The sequence below is a fragment of the Mustela lutreola genome, chromosome 8 (assembly GCF_030435805.1).
Source record: "Mustela lutreola isolate mMusLut2 chromosome 8, mMusLut2.pri, whole genome shotgun sequence".
Classification (NCBI taxonomy): Eukaryota; Metazoa; Chordata; class Mammalia; order Carnivora; family Mustelidae; genus Mustela; species Mustela lutreola.
This window is the reverse complement of record NC_081297.1, coordinates 65,037,204-65,052,876: the sequence shown is the minus strand read 5'-3', so window position 1 is coordinate 65,052,876 and position 15,673 is coordinate 65,037,204. Positions and strand designations below refer to the sequence as shown.

The 15,673-nt window shown below is 53.5% G+C and overlaps 1 protein-coding gene across 1 annotated transcript in view; it reads right to left on the bottom strand.

The window, feature by feature from the left end:
• FAIM2 (Fas apoptotic inhibitory molecule 2) overlaps nucleotides 1-15,673 on the bottom strand; it is a 33,651-nt gene that overhangs the window by 4,051 nt on the left and 13,927 nt on the right. Inside the window, exons 8-11 of the mRNA XM_059185415.1 lie at nucleotides 15,126-15,163; nucleotides 14,506-14,593; nucleotides 14,166-14,261; nucleotides 12,426-12,479 (exon numbers count right to left, since the gene is read on the bottom strand). Of these exons, the coding sequence (XP_059041398.1) occupies nucleotides 12,426-12,479; nucleotides 14,166-14,261; nucleotides 14,506-14,593; nucleotides 15,126-15,163 (276 nt within the window). The remainder of the gene's footprint in view (nucleotides 1-12,425; nucleotides 12,480-14,165; nucleotides 14,262-14,505; nucleotides 14,594-15,125; nucleotides 15,164-15,673) is intronic.

Here is a 15,673-nt window from a genome sequence, read left to right as displayed (position 1 = left end):
ACAAATAAAAAGACAGACAAGATTCTGGCCTTAGAGTCTAGAGTGGAAGTAATCATTAATATGAGTGAAATCAAAGAGAAATGGGAATTGTCCCAAGAGGGTAGCTAATAATAAGGAACTTGACCTATGTGAGTGTGGCAGGGAGTTCGGGAAGGCTTTGAGCTGAAGCCTAGTTTCCTTGCCATTGCCCCAGGGCCCTCCTTTTAGCAGATGAACAAACACTTCATTTAACAGTGAGCAGAGGCACTTATTCTGTGTTGTGTAGACATTAGCCCACTTAGTCCTAATAACATCCCTAAAGTAGGGATTATTCCTAGAGGAAACCATGTCCCAGAGATGTTAAGTTCTTGCCTGAGGTCACAGAGCTGGGAAGCAGCAAAGCTAGGGTTTGAACCTGAGCAGCCCAGCTCCAGAGGTCCACTATTCAGGAATAGCACTGTGTCTCCTGACAGGAAATGCCTTCTCCCCAGGGCACCTTCTTGGCCTAACAGACTATGAACATTGATTCCGTTGAGGACAGCTCTTCCCTGCCCGCCCCACCCCCAACCAGGTCTTCCTACCATCTACACTGACTCAAGCTCTTCCCACTTGGCGATTCTCTGGGGTCCAAGCACAGGAAGCAGAACCCCCGAGAAACAGCAGATGATGTTTCACAGGCATAGTGTAGTTTTCGGGGAGAAGGAAACCCAAAAGTTCCACCAGTGTCTCAAAGGTCATGAACTGGCCCACCTGGGATTGGAATTCTTTAAATCCATTCACATTCTTGCTAACTGGGCTGTGCCCCGCTCTTCCGTCACTCGTGTGTGGAAGACCTGTGTACCTTGGGTCCTCTGGAACATTCATTATGCAATAAATAGGTATGGGGCAAGAGCTGGCGCCGGCCACTTGCTGGCAGAGTCTGCCTTCACTATGCTGTGCCTGCCTTCCGGGGCTCACTGCTTTGTGGGATGATCACAATAAAACTCAGTAAATGCCATCATTAGGGCAGACTGAGCAGGAGGAAGGTGGGCCAGGAGAGGTGACATTTTACCTGGAGCTTGAAGGACGAGTAGGAGTTTGCTAGACTGAGAAGGCCTGGGGAGGTACGGGCTATGGTGTGAAAAGTGAGGAATTCCGCATGGTGGGGGCAGGGGGGCAGGGGATGGAGGGAGAGGGACTAGAGCCTTGGGGCCAGAGGTTCCTACAGGGAGCATCTCCCCCATCCGGGACATCAAGGCATGACTCCCTGGAACGTGGGGATGTGGGGGTGGTTATGAGCACGGGCTTGAAAGTCAGCTCCAAATGAATTGTGGCCTCATCTCCACTCCTCACTAGCTCTGAGCGCCTGGGCAAGGCGGTGTCCCTGAGCTCTGAGCACATATCAGGAAAGGGGAGACGAGTGGGCTTGCCTCCTGAAGTTGTGAGGAGGAAGAGGCACACAAAGGGCCCAGCCTGGAGGCTGACACATGGCTAGAACCCAATGCACTAGCTCCTAGTGTGGGTTTGTATTTATCTGCAGAAGCAGGGGTGCCCCCTTGACATCTTGTCATAGGCAGCTGCCGAGTCCCAGATGTCCCATCAAGGAGGCCCATCAAGGAGGAGGAAACGTTACTAGGGGACGCTGTGTAGGCTTAACAGAAGGAATGGGGTGGGCGGGGTGACGACTGAAGAGGGGCCGAGGGGGGACCTTGTGCAGCACAGGTCGGGCTCCCTGAGCTCAGCAGCGTTGAGGGGAGGATGCAGGAGAACCCAGGACTGGAGTCAGAACTCTTGTATTTGAGCTCTGGTTCCATCCCTCCGTAGCCGTCCCCTCCTGACCTCAGTGTCTTCGTCTGCAAAATGGGACAGCAGCTGTGACCACACTGTGGTGTGGTGTTCAGGGTGGATGTATGTCTGAGTGTGGCCTCAACCATTCTCATTTCGCTCTGCTCCTTCTGATTTGGGATTGGATTCCCACGAAAGTTTGCCCTCTCCAGAGAGAATGAGCAAGGAGAGGGACCGACTCGAATGCTGCAGGCTGCTTAGCGGTCATGCTGCCAGCAGAAGTTAATAAATTGCTGATCTGGCTTATCAATCAGTGGCTTGCTTCGTTGATTTCTCAGAGCCCGGTCACCCCTGGGTGAGCTAATGAAATTGAATCTCTCAACCTAGAAGGCTTGGACCTGACCAGGTACGGGGGGTGCAGGGTGCTCCTCCAAGGAACCCCCACCCAGGAGGCCTCCTAGAGCAGCCAGCAGGCTTTGCTCGTGCAGAAAAGAGGAATGAAATTATTTCTACTCCTGCCCTTGGTCTGTGGCCATGGATGCTTATCAACGTGGGATAACCTGCCCCAGATTTCAACTGCACTGCCTGGTACCACCCAGCACGGCAGCCTCACACCTGTAAGTCAGCTGACAGCTTTTCACTCAGTAGTCCCAACAATATTTATCGAGCACCTACTATGTTCTGGGGAGTTTGCCTTTAGATAGCCGAAAGTCTAATGAAAGCAAATGATCAGAAATTCCTTTAGGAGCATGTACTTATTGCAGGGGAAAGGAACCTGATGACCTTGGGTGATGGTGAGCAGTGCTGACTAACGTCTTGGTCGAGAGCAGCTATGTTGGTCATAGCTAACGTCTTGGTGGCTAAGACCTGAGTTGAGCGGTAACAGCCAGGCTGACTGCTGACGCCTGAAAGGTCCCAGCTGAGCACAAGAAGGAAGGGCAGTCTCGGGGGCAAGAGCCAGAGGGGAACTAGGAGGCTACTAACTTAGCCCTGAGTCGCCCTCTCACACACTAATCCTTTCTCTCGGCTCACTCTTAGGAGGTGGGTATTATTATCACTATTTTACATACGAGGAAAGGCGTCTCTGAGTAAGAGAGTGGCTAGCTAATGATCATTTCCCTAGTGCTGGGTCCAGACCATCTGTCTCCCACTTTGATAGAGAAGCAGGTCAGGGGTGGGGGGGGGGCGACTGGCCAAGGGGGCTGGGCACAGAGGGCAGAGGAGCCAAAGGCCAACTTGCCTCAACTTGCCTCATCCACCCTGTTGGCCAAGCTGGGCCTGGTCAGGGCCCCCTGGCTACACACCTGGCCTCAGCCTGCTGTGTCCAGGACCTAGGCTTATGTTTGCTGTCCTCCCAGAGGACATGGGGAGCCATGCCATGCAGAGGCTCTCTCAGAACCATCAAGAAACAGGCACTGAATACAAAAAGCTGGGGTTACCATGTATTGAATCAGTAGGACAAAATAACACATGGATGGCATCCATCCTACAGAAATGGCGGTGCTAGTGTGCAAAGCAGCACATGCCCCATGGCGCAGCATGGTTTTAACAGTGAAGGACTGGAAACCCCAAACACGCAACCAGGGTTGGTTAAATAAACTGTGGGCAGCAGTACTGAGGCAGAAACAGCTCTGAAATAGGATTTCATGAGAAAAGAACAAGCTGCAGAAAAATCTACATCATAAAATCCCCTTTCTGTAACAACAACAACAAAAACCTGCACAAAACCATGTCATAGAAGTCTAGCTAGCAGATACCTATAAAATGCAAAGATCTTTCTAAGATTGCTTACCTCTGAGGACGGTAGTGAAGGCCGTGCAAGTGATATTTGCTTTATCTATAGTATGTCAGAGTTAAAAACTGAAATGTTTTATATTTGATTTTATAATACATTTTATATGAATGTATTCATATATAATTTAATTAGAAATTTTGAAAAGAAGGATTAAAGTAACACACACAAAAAAGAGTTGGGGAGTGTTTTCACTGAATCGTCACACAAGCCTCCAGCATGGGTGTTCTGTTATTTTGTCCATGGTAAAGCTGAGGAGTCTGGAGCACAGAGAGGGTAAGTGACTCGCCTGATTTACACAGCCAAGAGGACAGACTGTCAAATCCTATTCTCCTTCCACCTTGTGACACTGCTTTGGGTGGGGGTGGGGGGTTGCGCGCACGCGCGCGTGCGTAAAGGCTGGAAGAGGTGGGAAGAGAAGCACAGAGCACACAGCCAAGAGGGCTGCAGGCTTCCTGGGGAGGGCTGCAGTGAGTACTGTGCCTACCTGACCCTGCCCCCACTTTCTGGGCTGGAGAGTGAGCCTGGGCATGGGGGAGTCTATAGGAAGAGGCTGCCAGCCTTAAGTCCTTGTGCCCTTGGCAGGGATGCAGGACCAGGTGAAGGAGTAGGGGAGCGGAGGAGAGGCTGGTACCAATAGAAGATACTCGTCTTCACTGGACTGAGTGTCAAAAGTTTCAATGGCACAGACAACATCAGCATGTGGGCCTGAGCACCTCCAGGTGGCTACTAGGGAACAGGGTCTGGCAGGCACATGAGCCAGAAAGCCTGGCCCAGGATAAAGGGGATGAAAGTGTGTAGGAGAGTGTGTAAAAGAGCCCATGTGTGGTCCTCTGAGGAAGGGCACGAGAGTAATACAGTGCTTAACAACACGGACTGGGGAGTCATGAAGACCTGGGTTCAAATCTTGCAACTGACTAATGCTAACAGGTGATATTATTGATTAATGACCCGCCAGGCGCTTTCCAAGTGCTTTGCATATATTAATTCACTCGCAAGTCTCAACAACCTACAGGTGGGTACTATTATTATCTGCATTTTAAAGATAAGGAAACGGAAGCACAGGGAGGTGATATGATATTATCAGTCCACAGGGCTAGATTGTGGTGGAGAATGTATTTGAACCCCAGGTACTCTGCTCCAAAATTTGGTGCTCTGAGGTACAAGGTTAACATTTATGGTAAGGGTAAAAGCTATTATGGGGCGCCTGGGTGGCTCAGTGGGTTAACGCCTCTGTCTTCGGCTCAGATCATGCATGATCCCAGGGTCCTGGGATCAAGCCCTGCATCGAATCGGGCTTTCTGCTCGATGTGACCAAGGGGCGCCTGGGTGGTTCAGTGGGTTAAAGCCTCTGTGTTTGGCTCTAGTCATGATCTCAGGGTTCTGGGATTGAGCCCTGCATCCGGCTCTCTGCTCAGCAGGGAGCCTGCTTCCCCCCCCCCCCCCGCCTGCCTCTCTGCCTACTTGTGATCTTTCTCTTTGTCAAATAAATAAGTAAAATCTTTTTAAAAAAGAGTAAAAGTTTGAAAAACTTTGAAAAAATAGTTTGAAAAAGTACCAAGTTCCAGGTGCTAGGCTGTTTTCATTTTTCCTTTCATAAAGTATCTTATTTAATTATTACCACAGCTTTGTGAACTAGTTCATATTAGCCCATTTTATAGATGAAGCAACTGAAGCACAGAGAAGTCAAGTAACCTGCCCTGGGTCACAGTAGTTAAGATGATGAGCTAGATCTTGATAGCACCTCTTCCCAGCTCTGCATTGGATAAGAGAGCAGCGACTGGTGCCTTCCCTGCCCCAGCATGCCAGTTAGATACTCCTGCTCCCTACAGGAACTCTGAGCCACCCTTCTCCATGAGTCCCCCATCCCTGGGGGCTGGGAGAGGGGCTTCTTTTGCCTTCTCTGGGTCAAGTTGTGGGTTTCAAGGGCTTGGTTTGAGCAGGGGGTTGGTTGCTGAGGATTTGCGCCTCAGGAAGTGAAACTGAGAAGAGTCCTGGGAGGGGGACACCAAGAGCACTTTCCCCCTGAAGGAGCAATTACCCAGCATTCCACCCTCCAACCTGTAGCCCTCAGAGGAAATAATAACTGGGCTTCCAGAGGCTTCAGATGAGGCCTCAGGTGAGGTGTTAAGGCTGTTTTAGTGGCCTGAGGGTGGGTGGCAGAACAGAGAAGGTTCTCAAAAGATCTTTCAGGCTCATGTAAAAAACTGATGCAAAAGAGCTTCTAAGCTCTGGATGAAATAGACTAAAATAAAAAAAATATCATACCCTGCCTTGGGTTTGTGTAGCCTCTTTTTGCTTTTCAAAGTGTTTGTCTAATCATGAAGAAGATAAGATATATATTGTGGCCCTGACCAGAAAAGCAGGGAGAGGGGTGAAGTGGGAAGACAATCAGGAGTCTCTTTCTAGAAACTTTCAGAAGCTGTAGGGGCTGACCTAGGCCAGTCATGGGGCACAGGGGACACATTCTCTGTTGGGGCTGGATAGAAGTAACTGCTAAAAGCCTGGTCTCAGAGGTTGAGAAAGCCTCTCTGGGTCCTTCTGCTGTGGAGTGAGTTAGTCAGGAGGCCTCTGTTTTCCCTGTGAAACGGGCAGGGAGGTAGAGTTGAAAGAATACTGAGCTGAGAGTCAGGAAAATGGGGATTTCATCCAGCCTTGGCAGCTAACATTGTGTGCCCGTGTGTGTGTGTGTGTGTGTGTGTGTGTGTGTGTGTACATACATGGTGTGCAGTATGTGTGTGGTGTGTGTGGTACATGGGGTTGTTGTGTGGTACATGTGGTATGTGGTATGTGGAGGAGTTGTGTGGTGTGTGTGGTATTTGGTTTATGTGTGGTACATGTGTGGTGTGTGTGGTACATGGGGGGTTGTGCGGCACGTGTGGTATGTAGGAGTGTATGTGGGGTGGGGGGCATGCTCTCTTGAGGCCTCAGCACAAATAGGTCCACACCAGCTCTGAGGACTCAGTCTCTGCCCTCCTTTCTTCCAGGGGCTGAGGACAGATGGCTGTGCACATCTTCCCCATGGTCAGGGGCCAACACCCAGGTTTGGAGACCCAGCACCTCTATAAACAAAGCATCTTCCTACCTAAGCTTCACTCATCCGAACACCATTGGGCCCTGAAGCATCCAGTTCTGACCAACATATGTTCTTCCTGCCACCCTGTCCCTGACTCTGGGACTCTGCAGTGGCCTCTTATCTGGTCTCTCTGCCTCTCCTCTATCCACACTGCTTCTTGATAATCTTTCTTAAAACAGAGACTGTGATGTCTTCTGAGGTCCCCAGACTGGCCAGGCTGGGCAGGGGAGAATTCTGTTCCTACTGGGCTTGTCAACTAATTTCTGAAGTCCTGTGCCTAGTTCCTTTCCTAAGTCTCCTGGTTTGGCTTCTTCATTCAGGTGGCATAGAGACCTTAGCTTCCCCAGAGGAGGCCCAGCTCTGAGGTAGAGCCTATAAGCACAGAGGCTCAGCCACAGTGGGCAACCAGCTGGCCAGGCCCTCGGCCCCACCTGCTCTCTCCTTCTCCCTGCCCCAGCCCTCCTGCTCTGTCCCAGCCCCTCTACCTTGCTCCATCATCCCACCCAGGCAAGCCCTCACGCTCCCCTGCCTGACCTTCCATGAGCTTCTACATGAAAGCACTACATGAGAGAAGAGGGAATGCAAAGGGTGAGGAGGAGGAAGCCACCCTGAAGTACCTACCTGTGGGCTGACTCACCTGCTTCTATGGGCATTTGGGTCTGGTGCCCAGTGGGGGGTATGAGATAGGGGCGAGGCAGAAAACCCAAAGCCTCTTGAGAATGCGCCAAGGCTCGACAGGTGAGGTGTTGGAGGGGCCTGTTCCTCAAGGCAGGACCTCGGTTCCAAGAAGCCTAGGCTCCCCACCCCCAAGCTCAGCTTCGTCTAGCCTGGCAGCTCACAGATGCCAAAGACTGTCAGGGAGGGGCTGACAGTCTCCAGGAGAGGAAAAGCTTAGATTCTAGCACCCTTCCAAGGCCCCAGCTGGGAGGATTGGGTCCGGGAGGGAGTTCCTCACTGGGGGTCTGGACCCTCCTCCGACAGCACTCTCCTTTCTCACACACCCTCCTTGGGCAGCTGGGCAGGGAGGCTCTGAGTGCTATCTCCTCATTGGAGCCACAGTGCTGGGAGGGCCCCTCATGGTGCTGAGAATTCTCCATCTCCTGGGGTAGGAGAGGCCAGGGTAAGCAGATGAAGAGACTAGGGGACCACAGTTTCCTTAGGACAGAGCGGATGCAGGAAGCAGGGTCAGACTGAGGCCAAGGAGATTCCGAGTGGGGGTTAATGGAAAGGCCCCAAGACAGTTCTTGTGGGGCTGGGCCTCTGATGGCCTCTGTCCACCTGAAACTCAGGGGAGGAGGAGAACGAATCCAGGGCCCCTTCTCAGTTCTTTCCATTCCCAGGGGACCCAGGGAAGCTGTGGCCTTCAGGGATTGCTTCCCCTCCTGGTGACCCAGGAGAACGAGGGGCAGGGGATGGATCTGGGGGCGTCACACAACGTGCTCCTAACCATTGTTTACATAATCTGCAGGAGGAGCCTGGCCTTGGCCTTTCTGTGTGTTGTTCTCCTAATGAGACATTAACTTGTAATTAGGCGCTGTGGTTTCTCCTCCCCTGTGACTCACTATGCAACTGAGGCTCTTTGCCCTGCTCTGACCAGCCCCGCAGCCGGCCCGGCCCCTCAGCCAGCTGGGCCTCTCAGGTAGCCATTCACTCCACAAACACCAAGGGGGTGCCTCCTGCATGCCAGGCACTATTCGAGGTACCAGGGATGCGGAAATCCCTGCCCTCAGGGGACTTCAATTCTGCTGCAGGGAGACAATCAACTAAACCAACCAGAAAAATCAAAGCATATGTCAGAGGATGAGAAGTGCTATGAGAAATAAAGCAGGGAAGAGGAGGAGGGAGTTGTGTGCGTGTGTGTGCGCGCGTTCACGTGTGGGCGTGTGTGCAGGCTCAGTCACACAGGATTGTAAACAAAGTGAACACTTGAAGGCGGGGACATGAGAGCTGTGAGGGGATCTGAGGGGATGGACGGAGGCAGGTGCAGAGGTACTGGGCTGGGTGTGAGCCGGCCATGGTCAGGGGCAGCAAGGACAGAGTGGGGGAAGGGGCCATGGGAGGAGGTGAGGTCAGCAGGGGCTGGCAGGACTGGGAAGCGATCCCTGAAGGCCAAGCAGAGGAATGATCCGACCTCATTCACGGTTAACAGGAACCCTCTAGCTGCTTGCCATTGAGCACAGACTGTGAGGACCCCACCAGTGGGAGCACTTTGGGACATGGCCCAGGGAGTGGCCATGTAGGTGGAGACAAGTGGTCAGATTCTGGCTAGAAGGTGGAGCCAAGAGAATTTGCTGCGGGGTCAGATATGGTGTGTGAAGAGAGCGGAGGAGTGGAGGATGTCAGCAGGGCGTTTGGCCTGAGTGACGGGAAGGATGGAGTTGTCATTAACAGAGATGGGAAAGCTGTGGGAGAAACAGGGGTTCAGGGAGAGAGCAGGTGCTCAGTTTTCTGCATGATAGGTTTGGGGTGCCGCGTAGATTTCCAAATGTAGATACTGAGTAGGCAACCGGAAATTCTAGTCTGGAAGTCTGGGCTGGAGATAAGGTTTAGGGCCATCAGCATTAAAAGATGGTATTCAAAGTCTTGAGACAGTCTGAGATCCTGTAGGCAGTGAGGGTAGAGAGAGAAGAGCCGATGGCCTCATGGTGCTCAGTGTGAGTAGGGAGGCTAGAGGAAGACCAGACAGTTGGTGTCCAAGATGCCTGGGGCAGAAGGAGCTTCTGGGCGGAGGAATGAGCAACTGTATCAAAGAGGCTGAGTCTGGCAAGGTGAGGGCTGGGGGATGACCTCTGGATTTAGCAACATGGAGGCCATGGCTGACCTGGTGAGAGCATTAAGAGGGTTGAGAGAACCGGAGAAGGATTGGGAGGAGAGAAGGGAGGAGAAGAATTGGAAATACAGGTCCCCACTCTGGCCGAAAATTCAAGTTATGCCATTTCATTTTTACAAAAGACCTGCAGTAGCACCTGATTTCGCTAGCCAAAAGAAATCCAAAGAGGATTTTCACTTTTATTAAAAAAAAAAAAAAAAAAAAAAAGGCAGCTGTAGCATCTCCAGCATTTGCTTTGCAGCGAGAGCTGTAACGGAGACAGCACGCACCCCCAGCAGCGAGCAGCGCCCCCAAGCTCCTTGCCTGGGAACTGTACCCAGCATCTCTGGCATCAAGCCGCTGCAGCTTTGAGCTGCGTCTGTGAGCTCCTGTGCTTTATCTCTATTTATTTTGTGCATAAGGTCCGCAAGATGTGACCGAAGGCAGCAGAAAAACCCAAGAGAGGTCATTTTTGGGGTCTGGGACACTCAGAATCTCTTCCATAGAAATTAATGGTGATTGCTTCTTCACTTTTCGTTCTTCCAGTTTACGAAAGGTTTCGTAGGAAAGCTCTACTTCCTGGGGGGAGCGGGGGGTGCCTATAGTCAGTGTAGATTCCTTAATAGAGCTTTTTGCTCTAAATGGGGGTGGCTAGAAGGGGGTGTGGGTCAAGAGTGTTGTTGTGTGTGTGTGTTTCCAGACGGGAGAAATTCTAGCCTGTTCCCACGCTGACGGGAATAACACAGGAGAGAGGGCAATGCCGTTGGGGGGAAGAAGCAGGGGGGTGGCTGGAGAGAACGCTCCAGCTTCTTACCAACTCCAAGCTTCTAAGAGTTGCCTTCTTGAAGGGGGACTGCAGGGGTGCTGGAAATGGCACCAGGCTGTAGGTCCTGTCCTACATCTGCCCCTTATTGGCAGTGGGAAATCTGTGGCAGCCTGTAACACCCAGGGCTTCAGATGTGGAAAGCAGGTCTTGTAACATCAGACGCTGCCTCCCTCCCTGAGTTGTGGTGGAGATCCAATGAGGCAACAGGTGTGAAAGTGTTTTGTAAAATGTAAAGGGTGGAATAGATGACTGGGATTATTTTTATTATTCTAATAATACAGGGGATTATTAAACAAATTTAAGAGATTACTGTTCATCCAGCCCTACATGTATATACAGCCTTCCTGCTTAGCAGACACACTAGCTGTGCCCCGATCCCCATGAAGCCACATAAACTCCCCAACTCCCCACCGAGGCTCACCCACCTCTCACTCCACCCAGCAATACTGACCCCGCTTCTTCCATTTGTCCCTGGCAAATGGCGCCCTCTGAAGGTCTCCAGGCTCACTCCCCGCAGTGTGACCTGGCCTCTCTCTTTCCTCCTGGCCCTATTCCCTACCCCATCCTCCTCACTGAAATCTGTTTTAAGTAGGTGCTGCCTGGAGGAGGGAGCGTTGGTGCAGGAGCCAAGAGAAGTTAGCGCGGTGGGGTGACCAACCTTCCCGATTTGCCTAGGATTTAAGGGTTCCCTCAAGAAGTGGGATTTTCAGTACTCAAACTGGGCAAGTTCTGGGTAAATTGGGATGAATGGGTTAACCTAGTTATGACCAAGACCATGGTTAGTTGATATGCCCTTATCTTGCTAGGAAACCAGAGGGTCATTTAACTTCTTTGTGGTCTAGTTTTCTCCTCTATAAAAGGGAGGGCTTGGAGTTTCACTAGATTCCTTTTCAGTCCCTTCCAGCCTCGGCTTCCAAGCCAGAGGTCATTTCCTCATTCCGAAAACAGTTCCTGAATGTGCCACGCACTGTGCTCTTCCTATTGACCACGGTGCCCTGGGCACAGAGCTCTGAATCTCACATAGTAATTGCTCAATAAAGATCCGCGGAGATGAATGATTCAATCTATCAAACCTCGTTCCTTGTCCACACCCCTCAAAACCCCTGTTCCTGGTTCTGACCCTCCATTTTTTCCAGTGTGTCACCCACAAGCCGGTGGACCCTATGAATGAGCCTAGAACTCTGGCCAGACTGAGCTGAGCTAAACATTCCAATGGGGGAGGGACAGGAGGCTCGGGTGGTGGCTTGTGCTAGCAAGGGATGTTTACCTTGTGTGTTCTCTGAGAAATCACCAAGATGGGCTTGCCCACCTCGGGTGGTAGGGGGTGTCCCGGGGCAGCATCACGTTCAAGTGCTTGGAGCCCACCTGAGCAAAGGGCCTGTGGTGGGCTGCTCCAGGCAGTTGTCTGTCCCTGGAGACCTCCTGTCTCCTGGGCCTCTGCTCCAGCCACGCCAGCCTTCCCCCATGTGGCCTTATACCCAGACTGGGGCTCTGGAGTCAGACCATCCGGGGTCACAATCCCACCCTCCACTTCCGAGGATTAACGATGTGAATTTGGGCAAGTCGTTTAGTCTCTGAGTTTCAAGCTCCTCATCTGAATCTGATGGCAATAGATCCCATTTTATAGAGTTACGGTGAAGATTAAATGCACACAGAGGGCTTGCTGGTGGGGGGACGTACTCAATAATTATTAGCTATTGCTCTTATTGTCATTGTCATTGTCCTCAACACTCTCAGTTCAGTGAGAGTCACCACAAGTGAGCTTGAACTAAGTGCCTCTCTCACGCTTGGGATCTCCCTGGCTCCAAGAAGCCTTCCCAGATTACCCCTAGGAGACCATTGACTAACTTAGTCCCTGTGGCCAGGGCACCCTCATTCTCCCATCCCCACAAGCAGCACTGGCCTCCCCAGGGCCTAGGAGTGCGTCTTCTCAGCTCTGTCCGAAGCTCTAATCCTGTTGTTACAACCTCCCTCCCTACCCACCCTCTGCCAAGCTAAGCTGGTGTGTCTTGGAGACCAGAGAGAGTTCCCTGAATGTGGCATTGAGCCCTGACCCGCCCACAGGAGCTTCCTATGGTGTCAGGGAGGAGGACTGTGAGGAAGACAGGGACAGTGGAAGGACCTGGGGAGGTGATCAGAGGCTGAGAAGGCGGGGCCCCCCCCAGGGAGCCACACTCACCAACGTAAACACGCCTGCTCCCAGCACAGCATACACTGCGTGAAGCCAGGGCACCTGGGGAGCAGACACAAAATGGGTTTAGGGGGATGGGGATGACGGGTCCAGGGAGGAGGGCTTTGTCCAGAGACCAAAGGACACAGCACAGACCTCGCTGGTGGATTCCATCTCTCACAGGACCTCCTGACCCTCAGCTGTCCCTAAGAAGCCCCAGAACACCGAGGGGTCCGTGATTCTCTGTGGGCTCCAGGTGGGTCTGGGGAACCCCAGGATAGCGGTGATCATGGAGGGACTGGCAGGGCCGTTCCCAGGTGATGGTACTTGTTCCCTGCACGCACAGCCCCAGATTCAGGCTGGATGAGGGAGACTCACCCTGGAGGACCCCTGTCATCCTCCCTGCCTGAGCCTGGCCTCAAGCTGCTGACTTCCCCCAGGGTGAACTCATCCCTGTCCTGTGCGGGGTCTGTCTGTTCCTCTGTAGGAGCACTCCTTAGCTTTGTCTGAAGGGGTGAAGGACTCAGAGGGGTGTGGGAGGGTGGGGAGGGTCCTCTGGAGCCCCTGGCAGCTGTGCATGATGGGACTGTTTGCAGAGACAGGAACAGCACCCCTGCCCAACCTTGGCTCCCCCTAGGTCTCTGGGGCGTCCAGATGGGTATGGAAACCCTGCAAGTTTCAGTTGTGCCCCCCTCCATAGGGCCTTCCCCCAGAATATTCTTGGAAACACAAGCATCCCATTAGCCTGCCCTGAGTCAATAAAGGGTTCTTTGAAGCTCTGAGGCCCCTTCCTGTAGTCGCACCCCCATCCTAGATACACAGAGGGCCCCCAGACCAGCTCCGGCTCCTCCCTTCGTCAACAGGATCCTGGAAAGTGCCAAGGAAACGCTAGAATCAATCCTGATGTCCTGGACTTGAAGCCAATACCCTGGGGGCTGGGGCTGGGCAGGATGGGGTGGGGAAGGGGAGAGCGAGGGTTGCTGGCCCTAGCCTGGCAGAAAAGGGGCAACGGGGGGTGAGTGGAATTTTGCACCAAAGGTGGCTAAGAAGAGCCTTGGGTGGGGGCTGGGGTGGGGGTAGAAGCACTGAGCCCTTAGTAGAAGTCTAATAGCCTCATCCCTTGGGTTCCCAGGATTAAACCCCAGTCCCTCCTGTGATGCCCTCAGTCTGCCCCCTTCTCCATCGGCAGCAGCCTAACTGCCTCAGTCACTGGAACCTGTTCAGGCCTAGTTGGATTTCCCAGGCCCAACTGGACAGCTGAGATGACACTCTAATGGGGTAGGAGGTAGGCTCAGTGCCCCACTGCCCCACCTCCTGCCTGCCTGGCCAGCCAGATTCTGTCGCTCTGTACTTGGCTGATCCCTTGAGAGCTCCAGGGCCCTTCCCCAGGGTCCTTCTGGGCCACGTGGTCCTCTGGATCTCCTGTGCTCCCTTCTCTGTCTAGGGTTTAAATGTGCTATGCTCCCCACACATCCGGCCTCCCCTTCCCCCCAGAGGGGAGAATGAGAAAGGTGAAGCCGGATGTGGCTCATGGTGCAAGCAGGTGCCCAGGCCTGCCAAGAAAAGCCTCCTTGTTTGTTTGCTTATCCTGCCAACCAGCCCAGGACAGGTGCCAGGAGGGCTGGACAGGATGGCAAGTTGGAGGCCTTTGGCTCGGGGCCTTCCCTGGAGGGTGGGGAAGGAAACAGCAGCCTTGGGCGAGGGGGGCTCTCCCTCCCTCCCCGGGCCTGGCTGGGAGGCAGGACTCACATATTGGAAGGGCAGGAGGACGGCCAGGATGAGTCCACTGAAGAAGAGCGTCATGAGCAGCACGAAGATCACGCCTTGGCAGGAGGTGAAGTCGAACTACAGGGACAGGACAGGCGTCAGCTGTGGGGCCTGCCCCGGAGGGCTGCGCATTTCTGGGGGCCCCCGCTGGGCAGCGTGCTGGCCAGAAGGCGGAGGCCTACATGGCAGAAGCCTGCATTCCTCTTCCAGGAGGCGTCCCCAGACCCCACCTTTCACCTCTCCCTAGCCAGGGACCCAAACTTGGAGCTCCCCTCCACCCCCATCCCAGAGGCCTTGCCCTGCCCGCGAGCCTGAAGCTGACCTTAGTCTGGAAGCTGAAGACGGTGACAGAGAGGCAGACGAGAGCCGTGATGCCCAGGCACAGCAGCACAGATGTGGTGTTGTAGTAGCTGCAGGATGCAAGGCCAGGAGCTCAGCTTTGGGCGGGCCTTCTGGTCTCCCCGGCCCTCCTCCCAGGCCCACCATCTTCCTTCAGTCCCTGATCCCTTGACCTCAGGTCCTCACCCTGCCCCCTTCCCAGTGTCCTCCCTCTCCCTGCTTTCCCAGCCTCTTCCCTGAGAGCCTGCTTAGACTCAAACTTCTGTCAGAAGGATCTTGAGAATGTGGGAGTGGAGGAGGGTGGGGAGGGCTTGGTGCTGCCGCCAGGAGGTGGCTCACAGGGAATGGGGTGATCAGCCAGTCTGGGGTCTTCTAAGCTGCAGCGCAAGAGGTTACCTTGCTCCTCTCCATTCCCCACCTCTGCCTCGCTGACCTGGCCAGGTCCCACTGTCACTGTTGAGTGGAATGTGTGAGAAGAGGGCTCCAGGCCAATGTTTCCTGCCTGCCTGAACCCCCTCCCCATCTGACTGCTGTCTGAAGGGATGTGTTCAGGAGCAAATCCCCTCAGAGTGTGGCCCATCCCCCTCCACCTGTTCCCTTTACCTGGACAACATCCCAGTGAGGTAGGCCATGGACAGGGTCTGGAAGGAAAAGCAGGATGAGGGAATGCTCCAGAACTCAGCCTTCGGGGACCAGACACCTCCAAGGCCCAGCCTGGGTCTCCACCCCTGGTGTGCTTCCTTCAGCTCTGTGTCTGCCTCGCCGCCCCCCCCTCCCTGCCCACACTCACTTCCACAGCTCAGGCCTGGTTGAGGAGTGTCCTGACAGGCCAGCACTAGCTGTCCCCTTCGTTCTCTGGCAGCCCTGTTTCCACCTCCTCCCCACCTTTCTATGACCTACTGTTCATTATCGGTAGCTCCTAGGATGCCTCATTCAAACCTCTTAAAAACAACATCACAGGGCGCCTGGGTTGCTCAGTGGGTTAAGCCGCTGCCTTCGGCTCAGGTCATGATCTTGGGGTCCTGGGATCGAGTCCCGCATCAGGCTCTCTGCTCAGCGGGGAGCCTCTTCTCTCTCTCTCTCTCTCTCTCTCTCTCTACCTGCCTCTCCATCTACTTGTGATCTCTCTGTCAAATAAATAAATAAAATCT